The 12957-nt window shown below is 39.1% G+C and overlaps 1 protein-coding gene across 1 annotated transcript in view; it reads left to right on the forward strand.

Moving 5' to 3' along the window:
- LOC109484625 (ATP-binding cassette sub-family A member 2-like) overlaps positions 1 to 12957 on the forward strand; it is a 54508-nt gene that overhangs the window by 19132 nt on the left and 22419 nt on the right. Inside the window, exon 5 of the mRNA XM_019787972.1 lies at positions 3472 to 3593. Coding sequence (XP_019643531.1) covers positions 3472 to 3593 — 122 coding nt within the window. The remainder of the gene's footprint in view (positions 1 to 3471; positions 3594 to 12957) is intronic.

Genomic DNA, 12957 nt, shown 5'->3' on the forward strand with positions numbered 1-12957 from the left:
AACTTTATAGCTTTATTTGTCTTTTATGGATCTTGCAGATTTGGGATCACAGGGCTTGAAAAAATTAAATAGCATGAAAAGGTGAAAATTAGTACCTAGCTTGAGTTAGGGACGTCCTTCTTGATGGGACATTTAGCTGGAAGACTTGTGTTTCAGGAGAGCCACACCTTGAGCATGTTTAAGAACCCTCCACAGTCTTAGTTAGAAGACGTACTAATAGCTACATGTATGTACAGGGGTCCTTCCCAGTGTGACTGGAGCAAACCTGGTAGTATTGCAAACTTAAACGGTGATCTTCACCAGTTATGTCAATCCTTCCACAAATGTGCTTAATCTCAATAAATTAATAAAAGTATCACAGGCTATGATTTTTTTACGATCAGGGGCCAGTGACATTAAAAATGTCTTCACACTCCCAAAGCTACAGCCACACATGCAGAGGTTTCTTCAGGCAACGATGCATCTAATGACACATTGCCATGGTGTCCACACAAATTTTTCATAGAAAATCCAAGCGCCAAGGTATATTGAACTATGTGTCACCATTGATGAAAGAATTTGAATCAAACATAAATGAGACCCAGTGTTTAATATTATAAAATGATACTATTAGTATTACTAGTATACACGAGTAACTGTTGATATTACCTAAGGCTTCAGATATTCTTATGGGATACGACAATCTGAATTGTTGGTTCTTGGAAAATTGAAACTAAAATAATGAGTTGGACAGGGAGGTCAACATCAAAATGGTAGGTACTTGTTCATGGCAGTTTTGTGAAGTAGATGTATTCAGAATCTGATCTAACTCCCCTCTTTGCTCTTTGTATTAAACTTGCCCCTTCCTTTCATCATTCATCATCTAAATCGAGGCTCAAAATACCAACTGTATAATTATGCAGGCTAGTGCAGGCAAATTGGAGTATTTGTAGGTGTATTCAAGTTTTTATTTGCTGCTTTGACTGTTTCCACCAAATATGAAGTGTAAAGAAATACCGGTAATGGCAATAATTTCTTACCAGTTTTCAGTTTCACCCATACTTCTTAGCTTTTGAGTGGTACATATACTCAGGTATAATTTGCAGATAATTATTAGAAAAAGTATTTTGAGCCCTGTTCTTGGCTCTCTGTCATTATCGTGTATGTGTGTTATCATTCATTGTCTTAAAAGTTATTAGATATCCAGGAACCAAGCAGATAAGTCAACGTGTCCTAAATGCTTGATCTAGCCTTGCTATAATGTTGTTATCACCACTGCAGACAATGATTTCCCACTGGGCTGGGTTGATTGACTGTCAGTCTTGCTGATATCTGCCCATTACTAGAATTTTTCACAGTCAGCATTCTTCAGATTACCTCACGTTTATTTACAGGTCTTTTAATAACAGAAATGAGGCTTCAACAACTCATTTTAAATTGATAGTTTTCGGATATTCTAGTAAGTAAAAATTTAGCTTTGTCAAGATAAAAACAGGCTGTGCAGAGAAAAGCTTGCATCTGATTGAGTGTATATAATTATTGTAATCCCACCAGTACCTGAAACTGTGTGAACCAAGGTTCAGACTTTGTTTTCATTGTGATTTTACAGTTTATACAATTTGCATGAAGTCCGAGAAACAAAAAATATGTCCATGTACTTACTTACTACTTGTACTTGTACTTGTCCATGAATTTCTTCAAATACGAGAACCCCAAAAATGTATTCATGAGTCCTTCATGTAACTTGTTGAAAAATAGATCAGCTCTTCTGGCACAGGAGGATGCGGATACTTGAAACGGAGCCAAAAACTGGTCCTGCAGACAAATCGCTACGGTATATATCAATAACCTCCATTGACCTCCGTGTGGCAAGATGCTGACAGAGACATTTATATCTCCTGGAGACAACACGTCGTCTTTTGGGGGGCATAAAATCATCCTGTCGTTAGACTTTCCAATGGACAGCAATTAACCTGGGGGATTCAATATTCAGGCACAAATTGAAACTTGAAAATATCACAGACGATTTTTTTACATTTTGCAACTGGCTCTTCAAATTTAGTTTGCTCGTTTTTTTTCTTGGTTTGGGTGTAAGTTTTGAGATGATAAGGGCTCATCACTGTATTTTCTTTGTTCTTGGACTTTTTTCAGCAAATCATTTGCAATAGAAACAACGAAAGCAGAGGATTAGAAAGAAACTTTGCATCCAACCATTACAAACAAATTCTAACAAACATGTCTGTTATGATGTTAACCACAAACTTGATCTAGTTTTGCCCTGCCCTGGTGATTAGCGACCGGTTAGTGATGATGATGGTGTCATCCCTGTCACCTGATATCATGTCATCTATCAGTAATCAGGCCCAGACTGTAGCCTAGTGTAGGCTGTGTGAGGTGGCCATAATGAGTCCCCGTTAATAATTCACCGCTTTTGAAAGAGAAGTCCTGAATATTTCATGACCTGCTCCTCAAAAGAGAAAAGGAGAGCCGTCTTGGACTAATAAATCCGCCATGTTAAGGTCTCGGATGTTCAGCGCGCTCACAGAAGTGTGCCTCGGAGAGTAAAATTGTTCATGACCTGTAAGCCAATATGTGTGTACTTACACTGCCCTTGACTTTGTTGCTTCAGTGCAGAATACAAATGTTCCTAATGTGCATTGTACATCATGATATTGTACTCTTGATACAGAAACCTCTGTTCCTTACACCGAATGGTTATGTCTTTTTGAGGTACATGTACCTAGAATTATGTACCTATGTACATGTACCTAGAATTATGTTATATTAAGACATTTGAAATTTGTTTTGTGATAACTACCCCAATTTCAGCACTAAGGACAAAGAAACTCCAATGTTGCCTTCATTTGCTTGCAAGTGATGTTGTATTCCATCAGATACATCGTATTTCACTAATTTTTTCAGTGCACATGCAAAACTGTGCCCTAGAGCATGACAGTTTTCATGGCCTGTAAGCTAATACAAGTGTACTCTCTACACCCATGACTTTGTTGCTTCAGTATAGAATACTTAATTGGTCTCTGTTAAGAAGCTGTGGCCCTTTACAGAAAGGTTATGTCTGTCCATGTGGACAGAATATAACTACAGACATTTGAAACTCCATTCATTGGGTAACTTTTCATGAAGACGATAACTTTTCAGCACCAAGGACAGAAAATTTTGTATTCTTGTATTTCATAGCTTTACATTAATAACATATTCTAGACACTCAAAGTTTAGCTGGGCCTGTTTTTGTTGGCTTAATTTATATTTTTAAATTTGTATTTTTGTTTGTATATCTATTGTATATCTTATGTTATCTTAATTATTTGTATATTATGTCTTTTGTATGAAAATGTAGTGGACCTTCAAATGTACAGACAATTGCAGGCTGAACACAGCTGTAGTCATGTAAATCTTATGAATGCAATTTTCAGTTTCCAAATGTCCTGATGTCAGTGTACAGAATTTGATGTTCTTCTTGCATTCCTGCAGATTTTAGTCTGGGATCTGTGCTGACAGACAAGTCTGAGTTCCAGAAGGTTCTGATGAACAACCTGTCGCTATCCCAGGATGCAGCAGATTACATCATCAACACACCCATACACATCCAACAGGTGGGACAGTCATTGTGTTTTTTGTTCTTCCTGTTGTTAGTAATATTGGTTTATGTGAAATTGGTTTTAAAATTTTATTGTTTCGATTCATAACAATACACTGCAGCCACTTGTACATAGTACAACTTGCTGAATTATACATATTAGGCAAACACAAAAATTAATAAAACTAATAAACAACTATACAAATACATAATAATTATTAAAATAATTACTAGACAATAAGCATGATGAATTAGCTGACATTGTTTTGACTCTATCATGAAGCCCAGCTCATACAGAATGCCCAGTTTTTACAATAGAAGGCAACTGCAAGTTCATGTAAGACGGACACAACTAGACTGGTTTCCCACAGTGTGCAGTCATCATCATTGGTCAGCTGCTACTCATGCAGTATGTTGTCATGATGTCCACTAAGGCTTGCAAGAATTTTTCATAAAAATGTCCAAGACCTAACAGATTGAATTGAGTTCGTGCAGCCTATTACATATAGCATGACTTAAATTATACAGGATATGGTCTTCCTGGATTGATAAATCCATAGCAATATTTAGCCCGGGGAGGGAATGTGTCGACTTCTGCCAGATCACCAGACCTGATAAACGATCTCGCCCGAGTAACTGTCGGGACGACCTTAAAACTTCCACGGGGCGATCCGTCACCTTGGGGAGGTCACGAACTCAAGCGAACTGTTTCAGATCACAGGGGTGGGAAACGGTGTTCTAGCCAGTGGTCTGTCTTTCTGTTATCTTTTGCAAATTTGCCGCTCATGACAGACAAAAATTTTGCCCAATCTGTCATCTTTAACATTCAGAAATTGGCAGGGATGCCATTAAACCCTAGTCCACCAGCAAAATTTGCCCCTTAAATTGCAGGAAATATCATTTGATATTTCCCAGCTGCAGGTTGGCTTTAGTTTTTTTTTCATAATATTTCACGTTTAAATCTAATTTTTAGAAAATACCTTCTAATTGAAAACTCATCAGAAGGATCAACAGTTTTCAATTTAGTTGTCACTGATATTTTTTTCCAACTCTGTGTAAATGTATGGTGTTACTCTGATATCTCGATCTACATTTGCAGTCTGGCAGCATGCCTGCCCTTTGGCGTAGCACACACTCAGGCATTACAATCGCAGCCTGTCGTACATATCACTTAAACCAGGCATATCTGACTCCAAGCTTTCACCAAAGTGGTCTCATCAAGATACTGTATGAAGTTATTGAATTATGTATGATCCTAATAAGCATGGCTAATCTAACAATAGCATAATCATACTTGCAACCGCAAAGACTAATCTTAATACGGTGTAACATCAGATTTCCGATATGACATACCCCTGGAGAATTGTTAATCTTGCATGTATTAAAATGCTAAGTGCCTTATGTTGGGAAAACCTGTTCCCTTTTCCACACTAGGTGTTTCTTAAAGCTTATCTACCAATTTTGAAAACAATACATCATGAAATTGGGAAAAGAAGTCAAAGGCTATGCTAATTTAATATGTTGGTTGTTGGATATTAAAAATGGTGCAGAAACTGAATTGAACAGAACTGAACAGTACTGAACAGTACTGAAAAATCAACATGAAAACAGGGTCTGTTTCTCTGAAGATGCACACAGTTTTGGGGTGTGAATATAGTCAGAAAGTTTCTCCTTCACAGCTGTCTATTTTCTCATTAAGTCTGGCAAAAATCTTACTTTAAAATGTCCAAGTTCCAAAATTATCTTTTGGAAATAAATTGGTGTTGGCTAAAACAATTAGAACTTAGGATTAGACAAAATTATTAAATCAATGTGCTTCCAGCATCTATATGTCTCAGTCTTAGGCTAAGTACAAACTAGTGCTTTGTATTTTATAGATTTGGACATTACAAAACTGTGCAAAATATCTCAGTCAGTATCAAAGATTCAGCAGTCTGAACCTAAGTAGCTACGGCTTAACTCGGCCGTGGAATATGGAAATGGTAAAGTCAATATCAGTTCCAATATCTCCAAGCCTTTAAAGGACGAGAAATAGGCTGGTTTGTCGGAAATCAATACATTTGGTCTCGTATTGATCTTTCCCTTGGGGCAAAACGTGTGGGATCTACTGGGTACAATTCATAATCCCCATTATAGTCTTGCTTCAAAAGCTGGGTGTACCTTCACGCTTTGTATGTAAATTGAAGGATTTGTCATCTTGTTATAAGTCAGGTGGCATTTGATGAGTGGAAAACTTCTGCAAGTCAGCATCTTAGGAAGAGAATGTCATGAAAATGGGGAGCTGGGAGGAAAATTTGAACTTGACTGGGGTATTTACTCTCCGAATCTGTGTGTGTCTGTGTCTGTGTGTGTGTCCCCAAAATGTGATATTCCCCTGAGACTGTTTTCATCTGAAAGTTTCAGTTCAGCATCTTTAGCTAGTATGATATGCCACACCAATTTGTTGGTTCTCAGATGCATGAAGAATACTGCTAGATTCTAGTAAATTGGAATATCGACAATCATGACAACAAATGAGAGGAAAGGATTTTGTCCACACAGTTTCAGGGAGTGAACAAAGTCATATGCAAGTTTTGAACCCATCCTTCTGTAGTCACGATGTTCTCTTGCCAATATTTCTCATAAAAATGTCCAAGAACCAACACATAAAACTGACAAAGCCTAAAGTTGGCACCTGGCATCAGCAGGTTTGTCATTACAGACTCCACAGTGAAAACACTGCACATCATTTACAAGTCCAGATCAAAGCAACGCGTGTCAGAAAGAGTCGGGAAGAATTACGGTGGAAATCCCAGCTCGTGGATGGCAAACATACACGTCTCTTCCCACCACAGTACCAGTGTTAGGCTTCAAAGGGACGGGACTGCTGGGTCGATACGATATTGGATTTTTGTGGTCCTGGGATCAATCGAAGTTCCTCTCAAAGCAGAGCCGAATATTCCCACTCGAGTGATCCATGCACAAGTGTCTCTTTTGATAAAGTCTCTGCCATTGAAGTGAGGTTAATGTTAATCCAATATGATTTTGGCTTTCAGATAAGTTTTGTTTTTACTGACGAGTCTAAATTCTATCAGATATCGGGATGCAAGAAAATGGAATTTGATGCTTATCTAACTTTTACGATCAAAATAATGACTGATTCATACATGTTGCATTTTGCTTCAATGAGTTCCATTCCCCCCATATTTGACAAACGTACATGTAGAATGAAAATTTCATAAAAAGATGGATATTTATTTCATCCACTATCATTTTACAATGTTTCAAGCAACTTGTAACTGGAATTAATTTGTGCCTCCCTCGTGGCATTGTTAAACTTTTACATACATGCATACCTCATGGATACAAGTGCTTCTCTGCACAGCAAATTTAGATTTATATGTTAAATTCATGTCTTTGGGAGCAGAAAAAGATCGCAAAGGACGATTTACATGAAATATTGTCATAATGTCAATGCAACAATTCTTTCGTTGTGTAGGGTATGTATCAATGGTGCAATGAATCTTTCATCAAACTATAACTATTAGACCGGGGGTATCTGTTTCAAATTCCTTGTAAAATTCCTTGAAAACCCCATGCATAATGCAATCTTTTTCTCAGAACGATCTCTCTCAGTCTTCTCTGTATTATAAAAACTGCATGGCTGCATTCCACATATACCCTGTAAAACCCAGCACAACTGCCCTAAAATTAATGGTAGTCGTAATCTAGCCTGAGTACATTGTGTGACCTATGCCTGCATTTGTGTTCGATTTTCTCCTGGGTGCTCGTGCAATGTGCTTTCCTACCCTACCATCGTGGCAGCAATGAAAATATTGCAATCAAACCCAGCATAAAGCCGTCCCTGGTGTATTGTACCACAGCTGACCTCGGACCCCACAAAACTTCGCAAATGCAGAAAAGTCGCGGCACGGCTCCATTTACGAGCCGGGGGTCGCCGTAGCTTCACCCCCAGGTTTTGCAGACGGATGTGAAATATAGGAGCTTCTTTTGTGGAGGGTGTGAGCGAGGTTCAAATGGAAAGTTTACACAACTTACAAGTGCAAGGTTGTCTAAGGTTTCTTCCTAGCAGAATCCCTTCTGTGTCATTACCTGGGCACGGCTGTCTTAGATTTGCAAGTCCATTACAAAGAGAAAAACTTTCCTTAAAAATTAGCATGTATACTTCATAGCAGACCTAGCCTGTGTCACACAATCTCTCACTGTCAGGTGCTAACTGGGCCTTCTATAATGACCAAACCAGTGGAAGAGATGCTTTAAGTGTGATGTAGTTAGGATAGTGACCTGACCAGTGGAAGAGCTACTAAAAGCGTGATGTAGTCAGACTAGCGGCCTGACCAGTGGATTGGCTGCTAGAAGCATGATGTAGTCTGAACTTCAACAGTGTACAATGTTTGCTACAGTAAATTGTTTCTGTGTGCTTCATTAAGTTTCATGCAGTTTCCTGCTGAAGTTTCAGGAAGATGAAATGCACTGTTCAGCCTTTGTTTCTCTTCACAACTTTTCTTTCAAGTTCAAGGGCTGATCTTTTGTTTCTGACTTTGCAACTTGCCACCAGTGACTGCACCTCACAGTATCGAGTCTGACAGATGATGTACAGCAGTGCAATTACATGGGACTTTATCTCCCAGTGCTTTGTTCCTCCAGGGTCGTCCTTTCCTTCACTAACCCCCAATTAAAGTTCCCCGCTGCTACCAGCGCCAAGTCGGGATGACGGTAATCGTCTCGCCTCGGCGTAATGAAGTGTCTCCAGTTGTGGAGTTCGGAGCGCGGGTAATTCATCTTGCGTGTCCCGCTGTGCAGAAATAACGAAGAGGAATTAGCCAGGCACAGCGTTGACTACAGCCTGCCCTTTAAGTCCTCCCACCTACTGCTTTGTTTCATCCCTCCTGCTGCCGTCATGCTTTCATGTGGTATCCGTCTCCAGGGACTGATTATAGTCATATTACATGAAAGTTTTACTTCTAGCTCTCAGTTTTCATCTTTGTTTCCTGCTGAAGTTTTGCTAGGAAATGCCTGGGAGGCAAGAAAATGAGGCAGCAGGGTGGTGTTGTGGTTAGGGTTGTTGAAGGGTGTCACAATCAGAAGGTTCTGGGTTTGAATCCCTGGCAGGCCCCAGTGTTGTGTACTTGGGAAAGACATTTTACACCTATTTCTTCACTTAACTCAAGTGAAAATGAGTACAGCTTCAGTTAGGGACCTCCTCTTAGATGGGATGTAAAGCCTGAGGTCCTGTGTTTGAAGAGAGCCACACCACAAGTGCTTTCAAGTCCCCACCACAATATCGAAAAGAGTTTGGTCCATCCCAGAGTGGATCAAAACTTACAGTTAGAACATGGTCTGTCTACGGTGCTGAAGTTCTGGTTGTATAACGTCTGTTTATCCTGTATTATATAACAGGGTACTGATGCCTTGTGTGACAGATAAATTATTTCAAGATTTTCTTTGTAGAGTCAATTTTCCTTTTAATGTTAGTTGGGGATATTAAACTTTAAAGCCATTTTGTTCTCTAAACGTTTGCCTTTTCTGTATTACATGGACTGTAGATTGCCCGATGTAACACTAGATCTGTCAGCTGTGCTCATAGTCTGTGTTGAATTTTGTCCATTTAGGACCCCAGTGTACTATTAATTTTACACATTATCAGCCTTACATATTTGATGCAGAAATCTAGTAAAAAGGATATCATGAACATGTACTACCATGATACAGACTTGTCTCTTATACTCTGGTTTTAGTTTATCTTCTGAACAGAAACATTTTTTTAAAAATCCAACAGCCAACAAATTAATTGATATGGTGTAAAATACACAAATCATGGCCATCTATGCTCTAGAGAATTTGCAGTCAGCTACATGTATCACTAGTATCAGACATAACCTAGATTATGTTTTCTTCCACACTCTGTCTCCTGGGTTGTTGCATGACCCCTCACCTCCCACAGCTAACAGAAGTGTGGAGGATGTATGGGGCACGGCTGACCCAGGATTACTTATTACACCCGACAGATGGCAGCATTTTTCTCCCTCCTTTTATGGCCACAGCATTTTGAATCTATGTGCAATAAGGCGCAGGTATTGTGGCCCAGGGCCATTACAGCAATCTGGTGGTGGTAATATCCGGCCTTGGGGTTGAAAATGTGATTTACAACTTTAAAAAGGTGTATATTTGCCTCACTATAGCAAGCAAGGCCTAGGCCTTACCAAAATAATTTGCTTGTTCTCAGACTTGGAAAAAATTGTAACTAAATGAACAATTGAGTCATGAAATATCTGATAGTTGAATCGAATATCAAGCAAGAGATAAATAAACTTGAAAGCTAAACATTTCATGAATGCAGTATATATGCAGTATATATATAGGCCATGCAGATTTAATTCTTGGATTTTGGATTCAAATTGATATAGGTGTCAAAATGTAGCCCTGATGTAAAAAATGTAGCACGTGTGTAGTTTTCATCATGAATACATGAACAATGATTCAAACTTTAAATGTTTTACCAGTTTGCATAGGGAGCATGATGAGTCTTATAGAAACATCATTCTGTTTCCCTAAAATTACTTCCAAGACATAAGTGTAAGTGCCTTCAGTACTGTTCTGCTGGCCATTAAGTTAAAGGTGGACGCAGGTGGGCCCTGGTGGTCTGATTGCCCGGCATTTCATGTTGTTTTAACCAATTAGAAATTGATTGGCACACCCCCACATCAGTCAACATGGAGGGGTTTTGGATGGAGAGGGATGGGTCGGTGCAGAGGTGATGAGGGATGATTTTTCAAGGTCTGGGGGTTAAAAAAGAGTGCAAGGGACACAGGGCCAAACCCATTGGATTTGTTTCTTCACGGATTTTTGTAGGACACAATCAATGATTCAGGGGGAGAACAAAACAGACCTAGCCATCCATAATAGGACCTCTGGTTTCTGATATAATAACAAGTTTTTGACAAAGAAAAATTGGCTTGCAAAGATATGGAAAGAGATCATTAAACTAAGCTTAGTCTCACAACAAAGTTTGCTCTCAAAATGCAATAAATAGTGTTTCAAAGGCTCAAGATTTTAAAATTGTGATGCTCAACTTGATGACATCAAACAAAACTGAAATGGCAAAAAAAATTCAGAACACTTAATGCTAACAAACATGCAGGCACTGCCTCCTTCGAATGGGAAACTCTTAGAATGTCTAGGACTCCATACACACTGACCCTGACCCACTTTGGATACACAATAGTTTAAATGGTTGTATGGCATTCAATCTATACAAGACCATCAGAGAAGTTCACCTAGGAAGATCAGAGCGGCAGCATCACATCAGGATTACAAGCCGGTGCCCCTAACCATTAACCTTTACCACAGGAAAACCCTACTTCAATTTCATAAATGGAAAATAGCAGAAACGATCAATGGATGGCCGCTTTAGCCACTCACTTCAAAGCATAACTGTCATCTCAATCATCAGGGCTCAAAATGCTCAATGATCAGGGCTCAATCATGCACTTTTGTGCACCCTAACTTACATTGTAGAGCTGCCCTAATGATTTTTGACAATGGTACACCTATGTACGGTACATGAAGTATACAGGATGATTTTGACGTGTCAGATAAGTAATAATTTAAACTTTAATTTCTTGTGTTTCCCATACCTGTTAAAAGTTTTGATGTTAGCTTATAGAATTTTACATTCAACCTCTAAAAGCAGTATGTTTTGTGACTAGGTTTTACCGACATTCTGCTTTATTTTCTATATAGTATTACCGGTACCCAAAATCTTTCCTGTGCACCCAATCTCTTTTACGGGCACCTAAGTTTTGAGCTCAGTTGCACAAGTGCCGCAATTTCTAAAATTGAATTTTGATCCCTGATCTTTAAAAGCTGCATTGTGTATGCAGAACGTGAGAAGGTTGACAAAAGTACTTGTCTACATGCAGGGCTTGGTAGGTTGCCTCAAGGCTGTCTCGCTATGGAGTATGTGAGCAGCAAGGCAACTGAGTTTTTGTTTTAGGCACCACCAATTTGATTTCATGGGTCTTGGGACATTTTTTATAAAGCTTCAGTAAGATGAGATCATGAGAACAGGTTTTTTGAAGGAAAACAAACTATATTCATTGTGTACACCTTACAGTTCAAATGTCGTTTAGATCCAAGAACCAACACAGAAAAAAAAAACACCCAAAACACAGTTTCAAATCATACAGCATAGTTCTGAATCACACAGCATATATAGGGGCCCATCTAAATCACAGTGTAGGTGGCCCAATTATATTCAAACTATCCTAGCTAAAACACTGCAGCTCTGTGGTAAAGTTGGTGCCCTTGAAAGTTTGTAAATGAGTTAACTTAAGTTTCTAAATTTGAGCTGACCATTGCTTGATGACCGCAACCTGGAAAAAAGATGAATTGGCTGAAACACTGCCGGGCTGTCTTCAGATTTCCCTGGTGGCACAGTGGCTGGCCAAGTTTCCTTTCAAGTGCACTTCCATTCCAAGTAATTTACAGCACTTAACATCAGGAAGAGGTAATCTTTTCTTTTGCTGCCCACTCCCCCATGTCAGGGACCCCACAGCAGTATAATCAAAGACTGGATACAACTGAATGAAGCTAGGAGACCTTGAAAGTTTGTCTGTGAACATTTGTGGTCAAAGTTATAACCTCAGTGGATTTTTGACCATCATTTCTAAACCACATATAACTGACAGTGTACATGTGGCATGAAATGTTGGCGTTTGCTATTTGTTGAATGAAGAAGTTATCAAATTCCATTTACTTTCATATTCACAGAGGCCATAAAGACATATTTTTTTATGATTGGTTCTGTGCAAGGGAAAACCTTGGGAGATAAACTTCTGTATGCCATAGAAACCAAATTGAAAACATATGGAGTAAGAGTGGGATGGGCTTGGATTAAAACGCTAGCAAAGCCACATTGCACTGCTACTATCTACTGCGAAAGCATCTCGTTCCATTACTGACTAGAAGATCACTGCTTAACCTTGTATTGTGGTATAGGGTATACATTTATTTTGATGGATGGAAGGCGCAGGATAGATAGTGCACAATTATTCATAGGAAAACCTTCCAGCAGGAGATAGTGTCATAGCAATGTCTCCTCACCAAAAAAAGTGTACGTCAGAAAGTGACACGAAGTCAAACGCCCAGTGGGAATCCTATAATCCGACCACCTTTGCTTCAGGCCCATTGTTGTTGGTTAATTACATCACACTGCAACCGTGGAATCAATGGAGGTGGGAGTTTGGTTAGATTGGAAATGGGAGAACCCCACAGAGCTTTGGTAGCGAGATTGGAATGGGAGGGATCCAGTTGAATCCTGATGTCCTACTTTCTCTAGAATAATAGTACAAATGATGATTGTCCTAGTTTCTGGAATA

This window comes from Branchiostoma belcheri, unplaced genomic scaffold (genome assembly GCF_001625305.1).
Source record: "Branchiostoma belcheri isolate BF01 breed outbred unplaced genomic scaffold, Haploidv18h27 scaffold7, whole genome shotgun sequence".
In the NCBI taxonomy this organism is placed as follows: domain Eukaryota; kingdom Metazoa; phylum Chordata; class Leptocardii; order Amphioxiformes; family Branchiostomatidae; genus Branchiostoma; species Branchiostoma belcheri.